The following is a 25446-nucleotide window of genomic DNA, read 5'->3' as shown; positions in this document are numbered from 1 at the left end:
TTTCTTTTTTTAGATATAATTAAGGATGGAAAATTGATATAAAAACCTCTACAAAGTGGTATTTCCACAACAGATCCTTATCTTCTATCCACAGGATAGTGGTTAAGTATCAGACTGCAGTGGATCCGACCACTGGGACCTTATATGACTATTTCTCCACTCACTTTTATAGGAAAACTGGATATCATAATGCAGATAATTTACATGGTTTGAGCATCAAAATGGGAGGGTGAAGTGATCTAGACTTTTCAATTGTTACACCTAATTACTTGAGTCCCATTCTTACCATATTCCTTCACTTCGAATTGTGCAGTAAAATTCTGTACTGCTCTGTCATCAAACTTTGCTGATATGGTCCATATTCCCAAACTGGAAAATAAAGGGCAAAACTAGTCATTGCCTTTATTATCAATATTATCATCATTGATACCGTATTTTTCAGACTTTAAGGCACACAAAAAATCAGTTGATTTTCTCAGAAGTCAAAGGTGCGCGTTATAGACCAGTGCGCCTTATATATGAACCGTACTTACAAACAACAACTGCCTTGAACAGGTCTGCCACCTGCTGGTCATTCATCCTTATTATCAGGAGTGCCTTATAATCCAGTGCGCCTCATGTTTGAACCTAGACGTTTTAGCAGGCATTTATTGATGGTGCGCCTTATAGTCCGAAAAATACGGTATATGATCCTCTATGCCCAAGATTTGTCTCTCACCTTACAAGATCAGAAAGTGCGTAAGTTAAGGGAGTGATTCCAGTACATTTTATGAAATCTGTTTTGACCAATACATTCTCTGGAGTCTATGAAGAAAAGAAAATATATTAGTCATATAGTTTTGGTCAAGATATTTTGCCAAGCATGGTTGTCATAATAGAAATGTGCAATTAGAAGTGACAACCACCACTGGCACCTGGTGGTGGCCAAATATCTAATAACTGTGTTGTGTGTAAGTGAATGGGTCACTATCCTCCACACCACCTACCAGTACAGTAAGTGATACGTTAAGGTGACCGGTCCTGCTTTGTAGCAACTGACCACGCCTGATGCTGCCCACATCTTAGAAATTGTACCACCACAGTAGGTGCATCCTAGCATCTAAGGCACATCATTCTTCTAGATAATGGGGCAGATTTATCAATCAGTCTGAAAGTCAGAATATTTCCAGTTGCCCATGGCAACCAATCACAGCTCAGCTTTCATTTTACCAGTGCTCATGAATATTTTAAAGGGGAGCTGTGATTGGCTTCCATGGGCAACTAGAAATATTCTGACTTTCAGACTGCTTGATAAATCTGCCCCAATGTATCAGACTATTAGAAATAATATTCTCTATATAGATGCACTATACAGGCAGTTCCCGGGTTACATACAAGATATGGTCCGGAGGTTTGTTCTTAAGTTGAATTTGTATGTAAGTCGAAACTGTATATTTTATAATTGTAGATCCAGACAAAAAAAAATTTGGCCCCCGTGACAATTGGAGTTAAAACATTTTTTGCTGTAATGGGACCAAGGATTATCAATAAAGTTTCATTACAGACACCTTACAGCTGATTATTGCAATCAGGGACTTTAGTAAAGCATTCAGAAAGCTTCACCAGAGGTCAGAGGGGTCTGTCTGTAACTATGGGTTGTCTGTAAGTCGGGTGTCCTTTAGTAGGGGACTGCCTGTATTAGTGTGGAACCAATAGTTTCATAGTGGAGTCAATTTTCATCTCAAACGTTACACAAATCCATCAAAACTGGAAAACCTTGGTTAGACCATAAAGAAATGTTATTTTTGGCAGACATTGGATGTTTCAGAAGGGAATTTTACAGAATATAACATACAACTCTGATGAAAATGGAATAGAGGACCCTGACTCGGCTCAGCCAATAGCCAATACTGTACGTGTGACAACATCTTTCAGACTTACTGTAATCTTGTTTGGATAAGTCCTTATGATTTTCACAATATCAAATCTGCACAGTGCTGCTTTCCTGTATTGGATTAGTTAGATTTTGGGGTCTTAAGCCGGACCTTCACAAGCCTGCACCTACATTGGATTTCATCCACTTTTTTACAGTGCCGCCCTTTACCTTTGCTCTATTTTTTGCATGGGTGTAGCTGTTTGCTTTTTTGATATTTGGATATATTTTCACTTCTTGGGGCGACGCTAAATGACTTAAGAACACAACATGTACATCTTACTACTATGACATATACAGGAGAAAAATCCCATCTTACCCAGAACTCGACATTCACTGATTTGCTTAGTGGATTGAGATCCGGTGTCACGGTAAAAAGCCTGTATAAAACTTAATAATAATGAAGAAATAATTATACAAAAATATGTTTATATATTATCACGATTTTGTTAAAGTATATTCTGATTGTTCCTTCTGTAAGTGAAAATTCTGTATATATCTTGATATTTCCTAGACCCAATGCAATATCCTAGCATTCTCTCATCTACTATACATTTGTATATAATTTGTATGTCACTGGTGCCCCATGTCTCGGATCACTGGCCCGCCCGTGTCCCTCTCCGTGGCGCGGCGCCCCCCCGGCCCTCGCTTACCTCTCCACAATCCTGCTCCCATCCAGGCTAGGCCAGCGCACCGTTAATTGGTGCTGGCCACTTCCCGGTTTTCCATAAAGGCTGGCTGTTCCCATAATTCCCTGCTGGATCTTTGAGCTCCCTAACCATAGAGAAAGCTTCCCTGCATTGTTCCTGTGAATCTCCTGTTGTGACCTCGGACCTCACCTTTGAGGTCTGCATCTCTGCCGCCTGCACTGACAATCAGCCTGCTTCTGACCACGAGCCTGGACTATCTTTCTATACCGCTACCTTGGCTGCCACCGCTGGCTAGTCGCTCCTGTGGAACAACCTGGTGGCACCCTGCCACAGCAAGTCCATCCCGCTTTGCAGCGTGCTCTGGTGAGAACCAGGTGCCGCTTAGACTCCGGTCCCAGGTGTCAGCTAGTACCATCTCCCACGGTGGTCCAGAGGGTCCACTAACCCCCGAACCCTGACATTGTACCATGTACTTGTAAGGATGTGGCTCTGTAGTATTCAAAGTTGTATTATCATGTTCCATGTTAAGCGATGTAGAGGTTCTTTGTGTATATATATATATTTGTCCGTGTTGGGTAACAGTGTATTTTATAGAGGGAGATTTATGATACACTGGCACTACTACCTGTTCGACCTGGTGTAGCTTTGTGTAAAAACCAGCAAACAAAAGTTTGCCGGTTTTGCAAAAGAGTCCCCACCCATGTCCGCTCACTTTACCAGCTTCCGCGCCCCTGACTGCCCACAACTTTAATTGTACTGCTTCTACACCACAAAACTGAAAATGTCTCCCCCACTATCCCTATCCTGTATATATGGGCACAGCTCAATACTACTATCAATATCCTGCATATATTGGGAAAGCTCACTTCTATTATTACCTCTATTCTACAGGTCTTTATGCCAGTGTATGACTATTCTCCCCCATAGTTTCCCACCATAACTAAGTTTATATGAATATGATGATTCATCTATAACATTTTCTTAATAATATTTTTAAATAATTTTTCTATTTTAATAAATTATGTAAAACTTTTCAATGTTATGTTAAAGCAGTAGATCATTGGGCACCATGAAAACTTGTACTAGCTGTATATGTATAATGTGGTATATTTCCTCCTTTGTGATTCCAAAAACATTTTTTTTTTGCCCACAAGTTCTACACAGGAGGAATATATTCCATCCATAACTTGGACCACCTCACTTCTTGTCACCCTCTTGATTAGGTCTCTGTACCTCTAGATCCTGGGGTGTAGACTGGTTTGTCGGTCTGTATGAAGATGAAGCCACTTTGATAAGACACCAGGACAACTTTCTCCAGGGTGCAAACTGGAGACGTCATTTTGACGTAAACAAACTGCTTCTTATTTGGGTCTTTTTCCAAAGTAGTTGAATTGAACTAAAAAAAACAAAAATGTTATCATGTTGAGGTAAAAACATATTGATGATATTGTTACTGGTGAAAATTACAGGGAAGTCTCTCAGTGATACGTGAATGATGATCTCTCGTTCCTGCGGTGATGTTCCTGGGAATCTAAAAGGCTTTTCCAGTTTCAATGAGAATTATAAGTTCTCAAGACTAATAAAGTATTTTGCTTATTAACTAATAGAAATTGAAAATACTGCTTCCCTGGTCACTATAGATTCCTTCATCTGCATTTTGGGTCTGACACAGGAGAACATTTTCTGTGTTGGCCGATCACCAGCCGTGTGTGTGAGGAGCAGTGGCGGACTGGTCAATGTAGAGGTCCCCTGCCGTTTCCATGCAGGATGGATTAGCTACACAACCCCTGACGTACTCCTTCAGTTCAGAGCACAAAACAGAAGCCCTTCTGAGGGGCTCCAGACAGAACTGGATACCTGAAGGTCATGGTACCCTGGTATATCATTAACATTTATCAAGATATTTATCGAAAAAAGCCACAAACAACAGAACAATAGTTGTTATGGGATCCATCTGATGACACATGAGTTGTGATTGCACACAATTTTTTGAGGGAATCTGTAGAAAACAAAAACTTTATTATATGGAGGTAGAGACATATTGATGATATTGTTAGAGCTACAAATTATAGGGAAGTCTCTCAATCATAATTGAGTGATGATCCCTCATTCCTGTGGTGATGTTGCTGGGAATCTAAAAGTTTTTCCAGTTTAAATGAAAATTTTGTTTTCTCAAGACTACTATAGTATTTTGCTTATTACCGTACGTTTAAGTAAAAATACTGGTTACCCGATCCCCACTATGGATTTCTGCATAGGTCTGACACAGGAGAACATTTTCTGTTTTGGCTAGAAATGGGCGAATTTGTTAAAATTCGGTTCGCCCCGATTTGCCAAATTTTTCGAAAATATTTGATTCGGTCCAAATCGAATCATGATGAATTACGTTAAAAAACAAGTATTTCCTGGCTGCAGAGAGCCTGTAGGGCAGTGATGGCGAACCTATCAAATGGGTACCAGAGGTGGCACTCGGAGCCATTTCTGTGGGCACTCAGACCATCGCTCCAGGTCAGATTTCACCAAATAGGACCAAATCCACCTGCAGTCCTAAGAAACTTAAGAAATGTTTTAAAGTGACATTTCATTGGCTTTTTGGAACTGCGGAAAATTGAGAAGGTGTTGAAAGAAGTGCAATGTCTTTGGAGGTCCTCCTGCTGGACCCACCATTCTTCTCTACAGTGAGACCCTGGAGAGAAGCTACAATGTCTGCATTTGCCCTCCTTCTTTCAACTGCATTGGTGGCCTCAGGGGACTGATACGATTGAAACATGAGGAAGAACAGGTAGCTATAAGTTACAGCTTAAAATGTTGTGTTGGCACTTAATGGTAAATAAGTGGATTTTGGTTGTAGTTTGGGCACTCAGTCTCTAGAAGGTTCGCCATCACTGCTATAGGGTGTTGTAGAACGTTGTGCCATGCTTAAATTTGCATAGGGAGCGTGGTTTCGTCTTCAAACAATGCTGTGTTTTAGTATGACTTGCATAAGACAGCCGCCGCTCTTAGAATCGCTTCACTCTTCACTTCCATGTACACTTACAGAGGCCAACTTCACCAAATAAGCAAAGTGGGAATGTAGCCTGACAAGGTAACCTCTGTGCCAGCTCGAAAGGACTGAGCTGAGGGCCAAAATCCCACTATAACATCAGAGAGTGCACTCTTTTTACACTGACATCAGATGATTCCATACATTATGACAGAACCTGTTCTGTTAAACGTGGATACATGTAGAAACCCCCCTAAAGAGTGGAGAGGCTGTTGGAAGTAATTTTGCATTGATGTCACTGATCATTTTGCCATTCTTTTCACGTGTCAGTGTCCTCTTTCAATCGGTCAATAATCCATCATTATTGCTAAAGCCAAAAACAAACAGGAGTTGATCCAGAATATGATCCAGAGATGAGCAGAAAATGGGATACTTGCATGTCCTGTGTGTTCTGTATCCACTCCTGCTTTTGGCTATCAATCCTGAAGCTTTTTATCCTTCTGACAGATGAAATGAAGGAGAAAACCAAACACTGGCAACGTCATAGAGTGGTGGAGGGTGAAAACAGTATTATGGAAATCACAGGGTGTTCCAGGGAGACATCGGTCAGTTGGCAGCAGCATGAGTAGGCTGCAGAGTAGCACAATGACGAATTATGGAGGTGGCGGAAACATGGTAGGCCACAAAGTGGCACAATGATAAGAGTGTGGAGGTTGCGGCAGCAGCAACAGGAGGCCACAGGTGGCAGCAACATGGAAAGCCACAGAGTGGTCACATGACAGAGTGTGGAGGTGGCAGCAGCAGCAGGAGCCCACAGGTGGCAGCAACATGGTGGCAGCAACATGGAAAGCCAAAGAGTGCTCCAATGTGGAGTGTGGAGGTGGCGGCAGCAGCATCAGCAGCAGCAACAGGAGGCCACGAAGGGGCACAATGATAAGAGTGTGGTGGCAGCAGCAGGAACCCACAGGTGGCAGCAACATGGTGGCAGAAACATGTAAAGCCACATAGTGGCACAATGATATAGTGCAAAGGTGGCATCAGTAGCAGCAGCAGCAGGAGTCTGCAGAGTGGCACCATGATATAGTGTGGAGGTGGCGGACAATTCCAGTTCCTGGTAAAGATGATAGGAGGCAGATGGAGCAACTGGCAGCAGATGTGTGGCATCAGGCGGGTGGCAGCATCAGAATAGTGGCTGAGGCAGGTAGTTAGAACCCAGACTCATTTCTCAACTTTTGGAGGAGGCGTCATGGCTGATCTAATCCGATGCATTAGGCATTGGCGAGTTGAAATCCTGGCCAATCCAAGCCTGATTAAATCTTGACAATGTCAGTCTCTCCACATTATGGGTAGACAAGCGGGTTCTCCTTGGGGTAATGATGGCCCCCGCCTCACTGAACACCCGCTCTGATGACAAACTACTGGCCGGGCAGGACAGCTTCTCTACTGCAAACTCCGCAAGTTGCGGCCACGCATCAAGTTTGGCTGCCCAGTAGTCCATTGGATCCTCTACCTGAGGTGGTAAAGTGCTGTCCAAGTAGGCCACCACCTGCTGGTGAAGGATCTGCTCCATGTCATGCTGCTGCTGCTACCCTCCTCACTAGGCGGGTGAAGGAAGTTGCTCAATAAGGAATCCAGACTTAAGCTGCTGCTCATGGAACTGCTACTGCTCCTACCCCCCCCCCAGCTCTCCACAGCTGCCGTGGCAGTAGTACGCGAGCGATGACTGCCAGGAATCCCCCGGTCAGACCTGAAAGATGATGGACAATGGCACACATAGGCAGCGGCCAACTCTGTGCACAGTATTTTTCTATAGTATGCCAGTTGTTTCTCCCTCTCAGCAGCTGGAAAAAAGTCACCCATTTTCGCCCGATAGCGAGGGTCCAAGAGGGTGGAGAGCCAAAAGTCATCACTATGGCAGATGTTGACTATTCGGCTGTCACTAGTTAGGCAAAGTAGCATGCTGCTGGCCATCTGCACAAGTGACTCTGAGGGACTCCCGGCCTCCATCTCCACAGTATACTGCCACGGTGCTTCTGGATCATCTACCTCATCTTCTACCTCCTCCGGATGCTCCTGCTCCTCTTCTCTTTCATTTACACTCACCTGCTTGGAAAAACCACTGATTTCACTGGACTCTGCTTGTGCTCCAATATCCACCTCCTCATCCTCCTACAGTTAAGCCCCCACCGGACTCATGTGGCCATGAGATGTTGTCTCCACTTCTCCAGTGCCCTGACCAGACAGATTTTGCAGCATGAGTTCCAGGACATGAAGCAGTGGAATGATGTTATTCATCCCACAGTCCTGGCGACTGACAAATAACGTGGCCTATTCAAGGGGCCTGAGCAAACGGCAGGTGTCACGCATGAGCTGCCAGTGGCTGACATCAAAGTTACATAGGGGAGTACTGGGATCCGCTTGCGCCATCAAAAAATCATTAATGGCTTTTCTCTGTTCATACAGGCGGTCTAACATATGAAGGCTGGAATTCCAAGGGGTGGAAACATCGCATATCAGACTATGTTGGGGTAGGCCGTTCTGAGGGTGTGTGTCAGTACCTGTCCAGCAAACCGCGCAACCACAACCAGGCTTGACGCTAGCTGTCAGACTAGGTAGGTGGTGGCGAACTCACCCTGCAACGTCCCTGCGGGCTAAGGCCCTGCCTAAAGCAGATAAACCGCCTTGATAAGGGTGAACCCACTATCAGGAACCTAACTGACAGTCCCGGAGTGACCCTACAACATGACAGGGGAAACTTACTTTGTCTGGCAGCTGCTGGATGGTGGAGCGGATAGGCAACGGAATACAGAAATAGACCAGTGTTCACACTGGTGCACAGAATACAAACACATGACTGATACAGGGACAAAACATCAGATATAGACAGTTCTTCAAGCAGATAATCACAGGTCAGATCCAGATACAGTTACAGCGGCGATATACACAGGTCAGGTCAAGATCAAGCAGATTATATACAGGTCAGGTACAGATACGGGCAGACAAAATGAGACTGGTAAATCTGAACTAGATACACTGGTAAGACAAGACTAGGGGACACTGGGGAACTGTCCATCAGGCGGGTAACCCTTGCTGGGCAGGACAGAAATGCAAGGAGCAGTGTGTGGCTCAGTTAATCCAAACACAAGCAGTAAGCCACAGTTCACACACAAATAAACACCTCTATTCCGCCAACTACGGATAGTGCTACATAGCCATGGACATTACAGTGTGCTTGGCTTTGTAAGAATTGCTAAAGTGCATGCACAGTGTTCTGGCTATTTTTAGAATGTCTTGCAGATAGCTGAAAGACTTCCAAAACTTGTTGACTATCAGATTGAACATGTGCGGCATGCAGGGCGCATGGACCATCCCTCCTCGGTGCAGCGCGGACACCATGTTCCTTCCATTGTCTGTCACCATGGTTCCGATTTTTAGTTGTCGCGGAGAAAGCCACACATTGATTTCTTGTTGCATGACATGGAACAGTTCCTCCCCTGTGTGACTTTGTTAGCCATGGCAAACCAGGTGTTGAACTGCGTGACACTGCTGTGCCCTGCACATGTGGTATGATGGAGCAGCACTTGTGGAGGCTGAGGTGGTAGTGAAGAAGGAGGAGGAGAAGGCGGACACTGGCGCAGGAGCAGCAGTTTGACAATGTGGAGGACAAAGCGCCATCTCTTGTGGAAGTTGTTGGTGTGGCTGGGAGGGAAGCACATTCTCCCAGTGGGCTGTAAAGGACATGTACTGGCCCTGACCATAGTTACAGCTCCATGCGTCCGTGTTGCCGTGCACCTTGGCAGAAACTGATAAGCTCAAGGACTGGCTCTGTTGTACATAATGGTGAAGGGCTGGCACAGCCTTTTTGGAAAAAAAATTGCGGCTTTGAACTCTCCACCTCGGTTCGGCATGAGCCATTAGTTCTCTGAAGGATGCAGAGTCCACGACTTGGAAAGGGAGAGACTGCAGTACTAACAACTTCGACAAGAGCACGGTCAGCTTCTCCACCTTAGGATGGCTGGACGCATAGAGTTGTCTCTTTGTAATCTCCTCGCTCAATGACTGCTGGCGCCATGCGTAGCGAGGAGCAGGAGCATCTGGACCTGGAGATGATGTCAAAGACAAACAGCTGCCTTTGGCAGAGGTGCTGGAGCCTTGACTTGCTGAAACAGCAAGTTTGGCACTAGTTGCTGCTGCTGTTGCTTCGCCTGCAGGATGGACCACATCTGACACCCGTTTCTCCGAGGCCATTGGATGGTTACGCTGCATGTATTGGTGCAGGGCCATGGTGCCAAGGTTAGCTCCCTGGCCACGCTTCACTTTCTGCCCGCAGATACGACATATACCGATGCTCGGCTCCTCTGGTGTCTTTACAAAAAATTTCCACACCGCCAAGGTGGTAATTTTACCGCCAACACTCTGTACTGAGCAACTACTACCGCCGCTGCCTCGCTGAGCCCCTGTGCCACTACTTACTTGGACCTGCAAGTCGAGATTTGTACCCCGCAAACGTTTGGCTCCAGTTCTCACACTGCTGCCACCCTGCTGACTCACAGCCACAGTAGCAACTTGCTGCCTCAGCTGCATCATTGTCAATTTGCATTTCCTGGTCACTGCTACTCTCCTCACCGGTGTCATTATGCACAGCCTGCCTACTGCAGGCAGCAGCGGAAGTCTGCCCCACCTCTTTACTGCCGAGCAGCTGCTGACTGTCCTCAAACACTTCGTCCTCGCTGAATAGTGGCGCTTAGCCCAGACCACCTTGTAGCTCTCTGGCTGCGGGAAAGGAATAGGACAGATGCCTCTGACCTGCTTCTGGGCCATGCCAACTAATTGTTGTATCTGAGGAATCCACAGACTCTTGGTTGGGGTTGTCAGATGTTATATTTGAGGAACTGGATGACCTAGTCAACCATTCAACAACCTTTGGGTTGTTGATCAACACACGTCAGATGACAACGTCAGTTCTGGCCTCGTCCCCTTACTATGCTGCCACCTTTCTGTCTGACCTAATGGTTTAAAAACTACGTGGATTTCACACATAAATCTGGCTGTAAACTACAGCCCAAAAAGGTATGGCAATGTGCGTTATACAGATACCCCACAACTGACTAGTCGCAGCTCCTCATAGCTGCGGGCCCTTGTCCGAGTAGCTCCGGCCTTGGAGCTGTGTCCGCGCGCCAAAGATGAAATGGTAGGAGGAGAAAAGAGGCTACTGAGGCATGGAGTAGTCGCGACTTGTAGCCTCATGTCCGGCTACTCCACGCGCCAGTAGCAGCTTAACAAAATTTACATATCAGCGGATTAAAGTTTTCTAAAAGATAGCCGGCATGTGAGGATTAGCTCTAAAAAGGGCTATCCTCACGTCCCATTCATCCACCTACCACCCGTTCTACCGGACTGTCTGTAACTTACCTAAATACAACTTTATAAAATTATGTAAATTAATCTGAGGCGTTCCAGATGACGTTACTGGAACTCCTCTTGACTCCACAGCGATATAACATATTCCCACCCCTCGCTCTCCTATTATACCTCAAAGCCACAGGCAGCCGGCATTCTCACCGACTGTCTCACTGATTGTTCCTAGGTGGAAGCTCAGAAATTGAAACCTACAAAGTGGACACATTGGGACTCATTTACTAAGGGTCCGCGGAGCGCATTTTTGTCGGGTTTCCCAACGATTTCCGCTATGCAACGAATTACCACAGGATTTTGGCGCACGCGATCAGATTTTGGTGCATCGGTGCTGGCTTGCACGCAACAGAAATGGGGGGGGCGGCCCGTCGGACAACCCGACGGATTCGCAAGACACGCACTTACAAGCACTCTGCCCATTGGGGCATATTTACTTACCCAGTCCTGTCACGATCCCACGGTGCGGTGACTGACAAGGATTCGGGTCTGTCGAAATTCTACTAAGATCGTGACAGATTCCTGCATCTGTCACTTGTCCGCTGGAGTTAACCAGCTTCTTCCCGGTGCTTGTAAGTGCGTGTCTTGCAACACATTTCTAAATGTTAAATTACGCGTGTTGTCCGAATCCGTCGGGTTGTCCGATGGCCCGTCCACAAATTTCTGTCACATGCAAGCCGACGCTGATGCGCAAAAATCCGATCGCGTGTGCCAAAATCCTGGGGCAATTTGGCGTAAAACGGAAACCGTCGGGAAACCAGACAAAAATGCGTTCAGTGGACAATTGGTAAATGAGCCCCATTAAGAGCAATAAGAGAGTGATGGAAGTTTCCTAGAATCAGATTAATAAATTGGGTCTGGGTATTATTCATTGAAGATAAATTATATTTGGAAGTGCATGGTAGAAGTAGAAGCACTTGTAGAGTGATCATCTCATAGAATAATAAATGTTTCCCTTAATGGTAGAGATAATCATGACTAGTGAGCACCAAAAGGAATCACATGTTATCACTGTACAAGTGCAAGTAGAGGTAAGTGATGTGCAATGATTATGATACTTTTATTCAGGACCCTGGGATCTTACCGTAATCTTAACATTTCCCAAGAACTTGTTTTTGTGATTCACAGAGACTTTGCTGTTGGCTAAAATGAATTTACTCCGGGGATAGTCCTCGATTGTGATGTCCGCTTCAAACTCCGCTCCCTGTCCATCTACTATAATGGTCTCTTCACTGTCCACACGCAGCATATTGGGTGTTATCAGGAGGCATCTGGGGGAAGAAAAATATGTCCACAGAGAAGAAGTTTAGGTTTTCCTAGAAATAGCAGCGCTCTGGTATTGAAAGTATCCCAAAACTTCCCCTTGAACACGAAGAAAAGTTTTTAAACATATATAACTTATCACGAGCAGTGGCGTAACTACCGCCGTAGCAGCCGTAGCGGTTGCTACGGAGCCCGTGAGGTTCAGGGGCCCGGGGATGCACGCTCCCTGCAGTGCTTTGCCACGGCCTGGGGTAAGTGGTCCGGGGATGCAGTGCCGGGTGCCTGCCGGATCGTGCCCCCGGGCCCCTCCCTCTCTGTGCATCTACACATGTCTCCTGAGCCCATCCACCTCTTTCCGGGATCCCTGCCTGCTCATCTCCTTGACCAGCCCCCCAGCCACCTCTCCAACCCGCCCCCCTCATCTCCATGACCTGCCTGCTCATCACCCTGCAGGGCGGCACAGTTGAGACTCTGCCCCCCCTTCCCCCGCTCGGCCTCCCCTCCCCTGCTCGCGCCCCCCCCCCTGCTCGTGTGTATATGTGCATATACTGTGTATATGTGTATATATGTATATACTGTGTATATATTGTATATATACTGTGTATATGTGTATATACTGTGTATATGTGTATATACTGTGTATATGTACTGTGTATATGTGTGTATATATGTATATACTGTGTATATGTGTATATATTGTATATATACTGTGTATACATATATACTGTTTTGAGCAAAAGAGATAGAGCGTGCTCTATCTATGGCCGTAAGAACGGCCATGCGGCTCTATTCTCTATGGAGAGGGGAGGGGTGAGCTGTGCTCACCTCTCCTCCTCTCCAGCGCGCCCGACGAGTGCCTGCCATATATATATATTTTAAGGGGAAGGGGGGCCACATGCAGAAATCTGCTATGGGGCCCAGCCACTCCTAGTTACGCCCCTGATCACGAGCCAACATTTCTAAAGAAAACTTCAAAGCATCAATGTGTGAAAGATAGATTTTTTTAAAAATCCATAAAAACAGTAGTTGGATCGGCACTCACCATAACAGGTCCAATGTTCTTCTTTATTTTGTAAACTTACATGAACAAGTAAGTATATTACGATGGGACGTGAGGATTTACAGGACATCACAAAATCAGCAACGGCCATTTCATGTTACAACGCTTTGCACATACAAGCTGGATGTCACGGCCGCACCCGCGATCCTCGGTATGGAACGAGGTTACACCTGTGCCCTTCCATGTGGCGCGGCAACCCCGGCCCGGACTCACCTCTCCAACGCTTTTGCTTCCCGACCAGGCCTCATCCACGCTCCTAAAGGGCCAGCGTCCTACGGATTGGTGCTGGCTAATCCGGCTCGCCCTTATAATCCGGCACCTCCCTTCACTCTCCGCCGGATCTTCTTCTAGTATCTCATATGGTTTCCATACCAGGCTTCCCTAAGCCGTTCCTGAGGAGGAGAAAGCAATCCTGCGTAACTACGCTTCCTTTGTGTTTCCAGCCTTTCCATATGCTCCTGGTGTCTCTTGTGTCTCTAGCGTTCCCATATGCTCCTGGTGTCTCTTGTGTCTCTAGCGTTCCCATATGCTCCTGGTGTCACCTGTGTCTCCATATGCTCCTGGTGTCTCCTGTGTCTCCAGCGTTCCCATATGCTCCTGGTGTCTCATGTGTCTCCATATGCTCCTGCCAGCTCCGTGTCCCTGCTGAGAGGTTCCAGGGTTCATTCCAGCGTTGTACCCCCACTGGGCACGGACTGTCCTCTGCACTCCACCTTGGACTGTTTCCTGAATCCCACCTTGACTGCCACCGCAGGACTAGTCGCACCTGAGGATCGACCTGGTGACACCCAGTCCATCCTACTTTACGGTGGGCTCTGGCGAAGACCAGGTGCTACTCAGACTCTGGTCCCAGGTTGCGACTAGTATCAACTCCTGTGGTGATCCAGAGGATCCACAGACTCTTCGAAAAGAGACTATTCCCTACACTTGTCCCCACAAGCATGACACCGGAAGAAGTGTCATAACTAGAGATGAGCGAGCACTAAAATGCTCGGGTGCTCGTTATTCGAGACAAACTTTTCCAGATGCTCGAGTGCTCGTCTCGAATAACGAGCCCCATTGAAGTCAATGGGAGACCCGAGCATTTTTCAAAGGGACCATGGTTCGGGAATAAAATGTGTTATTTAATTGAAAAAGAATGTCTTCTGATAAGTTAGCAGATGTATGCAAACATCTGCAATCTATTCTTCACTGTTCCGTGCGTATATTATCTCCCGACAAGTTAACAGATGTGAAGAACAGTGAAGAATAGAATAAAACAGTGAACACAGGATGATTTAAGTGAAAAACGCAGTGAAAAACACAGTGAAGAATAGATTACAGATGTTCTGCACATCTGCTTACTTGTCGGGGTGATACGCTGTCCCGGGATCCGCTCCTCTTCTTCCACTGAAGTCTTCCCCGTGCTGCCCGATGTCTGTCTCCCCCGTGCTGCCCGATGTCTGTGTCCCCCGTGCTGCCCGATGTCTGTGTCCCCCGTGCTGCCCGATGTCTGTGTCCCCCGTGCTGCCCGATGTCTGTGTCCCCCGTGCTGCCCGATATCTGTGTCCCCCGTGCTGCCCGATGTCTGTGTCCCCCGTGCTGCCCGATGTCTATGTCCCCCGTGCTGCCCGATGTCTGTCTCCCCCGTGCTGCCCGATGTCTGTGTCCCCCGTGCTGCCCGATGTCTGTGTCCCCCGTGCTGCCCGATGTCTGTCTCCCCCGTGCTGCCCGATGTCTGTGTCCCCCGTGCTGCCCGATGTCTGTGTCCCCCGTGCTGCCCGATGTCTGTGTCCCCCGTGCTGCCCGATGTCTGTCTCCCCCGTGCTGCCCGATGTCTGTCTCCCCCGTGCTGCCCGATGTCTGTCTCCCCCGTGCTGCCCGATGTCTGTCTCCCTGCTGCTTGATGTCTCCCTGCTGCTTGATGTCTCCCTGCTGCTTGATGTCTCCCTGCTGCTTGATGTCTCCCTGCTGCCGTTCAGCGCGCATATCTTCCGACAAGTAAGCAGATGTGCCGAACATCTGTAATCTATTCTTCACTGTGTTCTTCACTGTCTTTTTCACTTAAATGATCTTGTGTTCACTGTTTTTATTCTATTCTTCATTGTTCTTCACTGTGTTTTTTTAATTAAATGCTCGATCTCGAGCAGGGGAAATACTCGTCCGAGCAACGAGCCGTTTCGAGTACCTTAATACTCAAACGAGCATCAAGCTCGGACGAGTATACTCGCTCATCTCTAGTCATAACATGAAACGGCCGCTGCTGATTTTGTTATGTCCTGTGAGTCTTCCCTTTCCACTATGATGTACTAACTTGTTCATGTAAGATTACAAAATAAAGAGCATTAAACCTGTTCCTCTCCAACAATTCTTTCTATGGATTTTTTTAGCTTGAACCTGCAACACTGTTTGTGGATCAGATCACAAATAGAGATGAGCGAACATACTCGTCCGAGCTTGATGCTCGTTCGAGCATTAGCGTACTCGAAACTGCTCGTTGCTCGGACGAATACTTCACCCGCTCGAGAAAATGGCATCTCCCGCTGTTTTGCTTTTTGGCGGCCAGAAACAGAGCCAATCACAAGCCAAGAGACTCTGCACTCCACCCAGCATGACGTGGTACCCTTACACATCGATAGCAGTGGTTGGCTGGCCAGATCAGGTGACCCTGGAATAGACTAGCCCCTGCCTGCGCTGCTCGGATCATTCTGTGTCTGGATGGCGCTAGGGAGAGAGCTGCTGCTGGTCAGGGAAAGCGTTAGGGTGTTCTATTAGAATACTGTTAGGCAGGAGTGATTCAACAAGAACCCAACAGCCCTTCTTAGGGCTACAATAACGTTATACTTTTTTTTTTTTTATTTGCTTGTGGCTGGGCTTGCTGGCACTAGAAGTGCAGCTAGTACCATACTGTGAGGAATTTGCTGGGAGACCTACGACCGTTGTGTTTAGCTCTTAGTGACACACATATCCACCTCAAACACCAAAGTGGGACAATTTATTAGGGGTTTGATTAGAATTAGGCAGAGTCTGCTGATTTTTTTTTTTTTACCTTTATTTCATTTTATAGCTCAAACTCATCTTGCAAAGCACAAAATCCAGTTGTCTGCTGTCAGTGTAGGTTAGAAACTAGCCATAGCAATAGGATAGCATCGTTTTGTTAAAAAAAATAAAAAACTAAAAAAAATAAACACAAAATTTTTTTTTTTTCAAGTTTACACTTTAATTTGGAAAATGTTTAACCCGAGGGCTAGGGGTAGAGGACGAGGGCGTGGACGTGGGCGTCCAACCACTGCAGGGGTCAGAGGCCGTGGTCCTGGGCGGGGTGAGACACCTCCTGCTGATGAGGGAGCAGGGGAACGCTGGGGACTCGTGGTAGAGCACTGTTGAGGCCAGAACAGTGCGAAGAGGTGATGTTGTGGATTGCGGACAATGCTTCTAGCCATTTGTCCACCAGTCAGTCTTCCACGCAGTCCACCCATGTCACCGAAATCAGCACTCCTCCAGCTCCTCCACCTCAGCCTCCTTCCCCCCAGTCTGCCCCCTCCCAGCAATATTTGGCATTTGAAGCGGCATACTCTGAGGAACTGTTTTCTGGACCCTTCCCACAGTCACAAACCACTTGTCCGGTTGCTGCTGAGCAATTTTCCGATGCCCAGGTTTTCCACCAGTCGCAGTCTGTGGGTGATGATGACATTATTGACGTAGTGGAAGAAGTGTGTAAAGAGGTGTCGGACGATGAGGAGACACGGTTGTCAGACAGTGGTGAAGTTGTTGTCAGGGCAGGAAGTCCGAGGGGGGAGCAGACTGAGGGATCGGAGGATGATGAGGTAACAGACCCAAGCTGGGTTGATAGGCCGGGTGAACACAGTGCTTCTGAGACGGAGGCGAGTCCTATAGCAGAACAGGTTGGAAGAGGCAGTGGTGGGGCCAGACGGAGAGGCAGGGCCAGAGCTGGTGCATCAGCGCCAAATATTGCCCGTAGTCAAGCTCCCGTGGCGAGGGCTAGATTTTCAGAAGTCTGGAGGTTCTTTAAAGAAACACCAGATGACCGACGGACTGTGGTGTGCAAACTTTGCCAAACCAGGATCAGCAGGGGTTCCACCACTACTAGCTTAACTACCACCAGTATGCGCAGGCATATGAATGCTAAACACCCCACTCAATGGCACCAAGCCCGTTCACCTCCGGCCGGGCACATCACTGCTCCTTCCCCTGTGTCATCTGCTAGTCAACCCCCTGCCCAGGACCACGGCCCAAACACCTCCCGTGCGAAAACCCCATCTTCGCCTCCACGATCCTCCACAGCATCCACCAGCGTTCAGCTCTCCATACCCCAGACGCTGGAGCGCAAAAAAAAGTGTAGCGCAACCCACCCAACCGCCCAAGCCCTCAACGTCCACATCTCCAAGTTGCTTAGCCTGGAGATGCTGCCCTATAGGCTGGTAGAGACCGAGGCCTTTCGAAACCTCAGGGCGGCGGCTGCCCCTCGGTATTCGGTCCCCAGCCGCCACTACTTTTCCCGATGTGCCGTCCCAGCCCTGCACAAGCACGTGTCAGAGAACATCATCCGTGCCCTGACCAACGCCGTTTCTGACAAGGTCCACCTGACCACGGACACGTGGACGAGTGCTGCCAGGCAGGGCCACTATATATCGCTGATGGCATATTGGGCTAACTTGGTGGAGGCTGGGACCGAGTCTGACCCTGGGGCTGCTCATATACTGCCAACGCCGAGGATTGCGGGGTCTACCTCTTTCCAGGTCTCAAAGGCTTACTATGCCTCCTCCTCCTCCCACCCCTCCTCCACCTCCTCCTCCGAATTACCATCCGTGGGCATGGCGCCATCAGTCGGTAGCTCTAGGCACAGCAGCAGTGCCGTCGCTAAGCGACAGCAGGCGGTGCTCAAACTGCTGAGCCTAGGCGATAAAAGGCACACCGCCCAAGAGCTATTACAGGGCATCACGGCGCAGACTGATCTGTGGCTGGCACCGCTGAACCTGAAGCCAGGCATGGTTGTGTGTGACAACGGCCGTAACCTGGTGGCGGCTCTGCAACTCGGCAGACTGACACATGTGCCTGATTTGCTCACAAAGGTGCGCCGCATCTGTGCGCATTTCAGGAAGTCCAGCACAGATGCTGCCACTCTCAGGGCAGCGCAGCGCCGCCTCCAACTGCCCGCTCACCGACTGTTGTGCGACGTGCCCACAAGGTGGAATTCAACATTAACCATGTTATCCAGAGTTTACCAGCAGCGCAGAGCGATTGTAGACTGCCAGATGTCAACTTCCACCAGAACTGGTAGTCAGGTCAGTCAGCTTCATCAAGTCTACAATGAGGAGTGGACGTGGATGTCTGATATCTGTCAGGTGCTGAGTAACTTTGAGGAGTCAACACAGATGGTGAGTGGCGATGCCGCCATCATCAGCCTCACCATCCCGCTGCTTGGCCTGTTGAAAAACTCTCTGGCCAGCATGAAGTCGGAAGCTTTGCGCTTGTCACAAGAGACGGGGGAAGAAGATTCCCTTGTTGATAGCCAAAGCACCCTTAGGTCTGTTTCTCAGCGCATATCGGAGGAGGTGGAGGAGGATGAGGAGGAAGAGGAGGAGAATGTTGGCGAGACAGAAGAGGAGACCATTGTTCAGTCCTTCACTGTTCAGCGTGTATGGGCAGAAGAAGAGGAGTTGGAGGAGTTGGAGGAGGAGGAAATGGGCAGTCAGGCCAGTGAGGGGAGTGAATTCTTGCGCGTTGGGACTCTGGCGCATATGGCAGATTTCATGCTAGGCTGCCTATCCCGTGACCCTCGCGTTCAAAGAATTTATTCCAGCACCGATTACTGGGTGTTCACTCTCCTGGACCCACGGTACAAGCAAAATCTTTCCACTCTCATCCCTGGAGAGGAAAGGAGTGTGAGAATGCATGAATACCAGCAGGCCCTGGTGCACAAGCTGAAACAGTATTTCCCTTCTGACAGCACTAGCGGCAGAGGGCGTACTTCTGCTGGACAAGTAGCGAGGGAGAGTAGGCGAGCAGGCAGCTTGTCCAGCACTGGCAAGGGTACGCTTTACAAGGCTTTTGCCAGCTTTATGTCACCCCAGCAAGACACTGTCACCTGTCCCCAGTCTCGGCAGTGTAGAGCTGATCTTTACAGAAAGATGGTGAGGGAGTACGTAGCTGACCATACCATCGTCCTAAATGATCACACAGCTCCCTACAACTACTGGGTTTCAAAGCTGGACATGTGGCACGAACTGGCGCTGTACGCCTTGGAGGTTCTTGCCTGCCCTGCCGCTAGCATGTTGTCCGAGCGGGTTTACAGTGCAGCTGGTGGCATCATCACCGATAAGCGTACACGCCTGGCGACTGACAGCGCTGACAGGCTGACGCTTATCAAGATGAATAAAGCCTGGATTTCTCTGGATTTTCATTCTCCAACAGGTGAAAGAAGCTCAACCTGAATAATGTATGCACTCCTCCTCCTCATTGTCCTCCTTCTCCTCCTCTTTGTACATAGGAAAACTGGCTATTTTTGCCAGGGCCAACTGGCTCTAGCTATAGTACTCTATGTATTTTATTTTTCTGGAGGGCCACCTACCCGGTCCTCTGTTTTAAGCAATTTTTGGGAGTGCCACATACAGGCACTCAATCTTTTAAATTTTTCTGGAGGACCACCTACCTGCTCCTCTGGTTTGAAAACTTTTTTGGACTGCCACATACAAGCACTCAATTTATTTAATTTTTCTGGAGGACCACCTACCTGCTCCTCTGGTTTGAAAACTTTTTTGGACTGCCACATACAGGCACTATCCAAATTAAATTGTCTCCATAGCAGCCTCCACATGTCGTCTTTTTAGCTGGCTCCACACGTTGTCTCCATTGCTACCTTCACACGTCATCGCCATAGCTGCCTCCAAAAGTCGTCCATATAGCTGCCTCTATACATGGTCTCCTTATCAAACGAACTGTGTCAGGCAGAATTTTGGGTTGTTTTCATGGATTCCACATCAAACTTGTTAACTTTGTCGCCACCCTGCTGTGTAATCCACAAAATATACTGGCAAACTTTTATCATTTACCAATATTATTTCTGCGCTTCTTGCGCATCTGTTTACATTCCCCTCACCCGCCATATCCTAAACTTATCAGAACGGTACTACACTTCATCTTATACAAAAGGTTCTTAGAAGTGCTGTTTGGGGAGTAGCTTAGAGACAGGGGTTTGGATTGGCGAAAGCTCGCCTGGCAGAGGAGCGCCAGCTCCATCCCAAGATCCAACTAACATAGTTTTAACTGCAGCACCTTTAATCTACTACTAGTTCACTGCCTCCATACATCGTCCCCTTATCAAACGAGCTGTGTCGGGCAGAATTTTGGGTTGTTTTCATGGCTTCCACATCAAACTTGTTAACTTTGTCGCCACCCTGCTGTGTAATCCACAAAATATACTGGCAAACTTTTATCATTTACCAATATTATTTCAGCGCTTCTTGTGCATCTGTTTTCATTCCCCTCACCCGCCATATCCTAAACTTATAAGAACGGTACTACACTTGATCTTATACAAAAGGTTCTTAGAAGTGCTGTTTGGGGAGTAGCCTAGAGACAGGGGCTTGGATTGGCGAAAGCTCGCCTGGCAGCGGAGCGCCAGCTCCATCTCAAGATCCAACTAACATAGTTTTAACTGCAGCACCTTTAATCTACTACTAGTTCACTGCCTCCATACATCGTCCCCTTATCAAACGAGCTGTGTCAGGCAGAATTTTCAGGTGTTTCACCAGATACATAGTGGAACGCGGCCCATCTGTCGCCGCCATGCTGGAGACCTGAAGTTGCAATCATAGCAGCGCAATATGGATGCCCCATACTGTCGCTCTTAATCATGGAACCATTTCCGAAAAAACAATTAAAAATAGAACCACTATGCTATTCCATTATTCCTAGGTGAAATATTCAAACAACCCGGCCTGCTTTGAAAATTATAATTTTTTCAAAGTAAACGCTTCTGGCCCCCAGGCCCATTTTGGGTGGGGAGGAGCCGAGAGACAGGGTCTTGGACAGGCGAAAGCTCGCCTGGCAGTGGACCGCCAGCTCCATCCCAAGATTAGGCAGCCTCAGAGGCATCCATGCATGCTGCCCCTGCTGTTTCCTGTCCATTTTGCCTCCACGATCCTCCACAGCGTCCACCAATGTCTCATTTCAACTCTCTATACCCCAGACGCTGGAGCACGAGAGGATATGCAGCACATCATCCCCTTATCAAACGAGCTGTGTCAGGCAGAATTTTCAGGTGTTTCACCAGATACATAGTGGAACTCGGCCCATCAGTCGCCGCCATGCTGGAGACCTGAAGTTGCAATCATAGCAGCGCAATATGAATGCCCCATACTGTCGCTCTTAATCATGGAAGTTGTCTCCATGGCTGCCTCCACATGTCGTCCCCTTATCAAAAGAGCTGTGTCAGGCTCATTTTTCGGGTGTTTCACCAGATACGTTTTGGAACTTGGTCACTATGTCGACACCATGCTGTGTTATCGACTAAATATACCGTCAACCTTTTGTTCACATAGGAAATCATTTCACCTCCTTTGGTGAAACCTGAGTCCATTTAGGGTATGTCGCCATGAGACTCTCTAGCCTGCCACTGCTGCCGCTGCCTCTGCATGCCGTCCCCTATAGTGTCAGGGTCAATTATTGCATGTTTTAGATGCTATCTAGCCTTATTCGGTCACTCTGTCATTGCCATGCTGTTGCCCATACTTTTGGCATAATGGTGCGATTAAGCAGCCTCAGAGGCATCCATGCATGCTGCCCCTGCTGTTTCCTGTCCATTTCCGTGGTGTTTCCATCCTTTTCTGAGGTTCCCAGGTGTTTGGCCAAGCTTCCCTGTGCAGAGCCTTGGTCCCCTTGAAAAATGCTCGAGTCTCCCATTGACTTCAATGGGGCTCGTTATTCGAGACGAGCACTCGAGCATCGGGAAAAGTTTGTCTCGAATAACGAGTACCCGAGCATTTTAGTGCTCGCTCATCTCTAATCACAAACTATTATGCTATATTAACCCCTTAGCGCTCGGCGCCGTAGCTGTACTGCGCTGAGTCCCGCGAATAGCGCTCAGCGCAGTACAGCTACTGCGAGAGACGATGCCGGATCAGCGCTGCATAGCAGCCGAACCGGCATCGTTAGCCGCGGGATTTCAACGGTAATCTACCGTTGACATCCCCGGCTAACACCTGCGTTCAGAGTGGGCTCCGATCGCGGGTGTTTAACCCGTTAAATGCCGCGGTCAACGCGACCGCGGCATTTAACATGCCTTCTGTGGGTCTTTACCCCACGATCGGCCCCCCCGCACCGTTTTCGGGGGGGGGGGGGCCATCGCTGTTTTGGCACCTCTGGGGTCCGATCTGGACCCCAGAGAAGCCTGGAGGTATTACCTTTAAGATGGCATCTGTGACGTCATCTTAAAGGCAAAGTGTCAGCCTATGCATCTGCATAGGCTGGCACTGCTAATACCCTGCAATACATCAGTATTGCAGAGTATTATCAAGAACAAGCAATCAGATGATTGCTTGTTCATATCCCATGGTGGATCATGTAAAAAAATGTCAAAAAAAATGTTTTTCAATAAAAAATTACTTTATAAATCACTAAAAATGCCCATAAGCCCCAAAACATATAAAGAGACATATAACGCTCAAAAAAGTCTAAATCATAACACAAACCCCACATATATAGTATCACCGCGTCCGTAACAATCCATAGAATAAAACTAAATAACTATTGAACCCATATGATGAACGCCGTAAAAAAAAAAAAAGTAAATAATCCAGTACAGAATTGATGCTTTTCTACTCATGACCTCAAAAAAAGTTCCAAAATTTTCAACAATAGGTGATACCAACCCCAAAATGGTAACACTGGAAAAAGCATCTCGTCCCGCAAAAAAAATGCCGTCACATGGCCCCAATAACGGAAAAGCAAAAATTTTATAGCCTTCAAAAGGGGGCAACGAGAAAACTAAAATCCTGGCAGCTGCAGGGTGCTCCTTCCCTTCTGCGCCTCACTGTGCCCCCATAACACAAGTAACGGCCACGTGTGGGGGGTCGTTGCACTCAGGAGAAATTGTAGAATAAATTTTATGGTGAGTTTTCTCTTTTTATCTTTTGGAAATGTGTAAATTTTAGGGCTAAATGAACGTATAACCGACAAAATTTGACCATTCTAAATTTCACCGCCATTTTGATTCAATTACTATGAAGATCTCAAGGGGTTAACAATCTTTGTAAATGCTGTTTCTGATAGTTTGAGGGGTGCAGATTTGAAAATGGGTTGGTTATATAGGAGGGTTTTTGTTGCTAAATATGTAAAATTTGATTTCAAACAGTATTATCCCCAAAATAGTCAATTCTGAAAATACGGAAAATCGCTATTCGATTTGTAGGCCTCGTGACATCAAAATAAATTATCCAAACATTTCAAAAATTATGAAAATGTAAAGTACACAAATCGGAAATGTTATTCTGCAAGTTATTTAGGTGGTAAATCGATCTGCCTGAAAACGCGGTGATTTTGAATTTCGAAAAAGGCAAATTTTTCTAAAAATTCATCATTTTTTTCTTTTTTTTGTAAATAAACGCAAAACGTATCAGCCAAAATTTACCACTAAAATGAAGTACAACATGTGGGGAAAAAACAGTCTCAGAATCACTTTGATAAGTAAAAGTGTTCAAAAGTTATAACCATATAAAGAGACGCAGGTCAGAATCTAAAAAATGGGACTGAGCCTTAAGCTGTAAAATGGCTGCGTCCTTAAGGGGTTAAACTCCTCTGTTGCCTGTGCATATCAGGGACATAAAATAGTTTATGGCTGTATACATGCTGGCAGTGGCCACTCAGCCTTATTGCTTGCTTGAGATAAAAAAATAGATCATGATGCTAAAAAAAAAAGAAAAAAAGCTGCAGACACAATCCAAAAGAGTAAGAGGAGCAGGTGCAATCCTTAAGTAACTCACCCAAGAGGTCAGGAAATATTTGTAGAACCTTAAAGGGGTCTTCCAATTTCAACAAATAAATCTCATGGTTTGTATAATGCCAAGTTAGAACATTTTCCAATATACCTTCTGTATCAATTCCTTAGGGTTTTCTAGATCCCTGCTTGCTGTCATTATATATGAAGCTTCTATGTTTACTTTCAGTGGACAGAAATCTGACCATGGTCACACAGGTGCACGGCTCGTTATAACACACAGCTCTGATTACTATCTGTGATACTAATGAGCCTTGCACCTGTGTGACCATGGTCAGATTTCTGTCCACTGGAGGAAAATATAAAAGCTTTCCATAGCAGGACAGAAAGCAGAGATCTAGAAAACCATGAAGAATTGATACAGAAATTATACTGGAAAATTGTATAACTTTTCATTATACAATAACATTAATTTGCCGAAATGGGAAGACCCCTTAAAACTTTTTTGTTTTGTTTTTTTGTTTGTAATGAAAAAAAAATGATAGAAAAATTCTAAAGTACAAAAACATGGCTATGTTCCTTACACATTATGTGCTCTGAGTCCCAGCTAGATGTGAGGCGTAACTTGGCTTTACAGAGTAATAAGCAATCACTTTATGTATGTGGCTCTGTAAATCCTTCATATGAAGTAACTGATCACAGAGTCCGGCTCTACTCACGGTTGATCTGCGTAGGATCCAATGAGTCCATATAGAAGAATAAGGCACAAGGCTCCAAACTTCATGATGCTGCCTGGAGGATGTGCTGCCTTGTAGACCTCAGAGGGGGGTATTTATTGAGTCGTATTTAGAATTAATTACCTCTTTAATCAGTAACAGGAGAGAATTAGAGGCTGATGTTTGGCAACAATTGGCTGATGGTCAGGGACACAGATATTTATTTCAAAATCAAATCTGACTCCAAAATACACAGCTCCCGCATCAGAAGTCATTGCATATAACAGAGGGAGTAAAAAGGCAAATATATAGACTATAAAAATTACAGCAAACCAGAAAAGTCAGTGTGCAATATACCGATATATCACAGCCAATGCAGAAACCAATAGCTATAGGAACCCCCCTAGAGCTGTAACATTACAGGGGTCCACCAGCAAAATCCATTATGATAAACCAAGGACATTACTCATAGATCAATGTAGATCCAGGTACAGAGACTGTGGTATCTTCTAAT

At 46.8% G+C, this 25446-nt stretch overlaps 1 protein-coding gene across 1 annotated transcript in view; it reads right to left on the bottom strand.

The window, feature by feature from the left end:
• The window catches only part of LOC140128251 (A.superbus venom factor 1-like), a 114757-nt gene extending 89684 nt beyond the window's left edge, over window positions 1-25073 (bottom strand). The window contains exons 1-6 of the mRNA XM_072149810.1: window positions 24936-25073; window positions 12042-12228; window positions 3796-3958; window positions 2232-2302; window positions 719-804; window positions 287-369 (exon numbers count right to left, since the gene is read on the bottom strand). Of these exons, the coding sequence (XP_072005911.1) occupies window positions 287-369; window positions 719-804; window positions 2232-2302; window positions 3796-3958; window positions 12042-12228; window positions 24936-25000 (655 nt within the window). The 5' untranslated portion in view covers window positions 25001-25073. The remainder of the gene's footprint in view (window positions 1-286; window positions 370-718; window positions 805-2231; window positions 2303-3795; window positions 3959-12041; window positions 12229-24935) is intronic.
• Window positions 25074-25446: the final 373 nt, after the last annotated feature.

The sequence above is a fragment of the Engystomops pustulosus genome, chromosome 4, assembly GCF_040894005.1.
Source record: "Engystomops pustulosus chromosome 4, aEngPut4.maternal, whole genome shotgun sequence".
NCBI lineage: Eukaryota > Metazoa > Chordata > Amphibia > Anura > Leptodactylidae > Engystomops > Engystomops pustulosus.
This window is presented reverse-complemented; position numbering and strand designations above follow the sequence as displayed.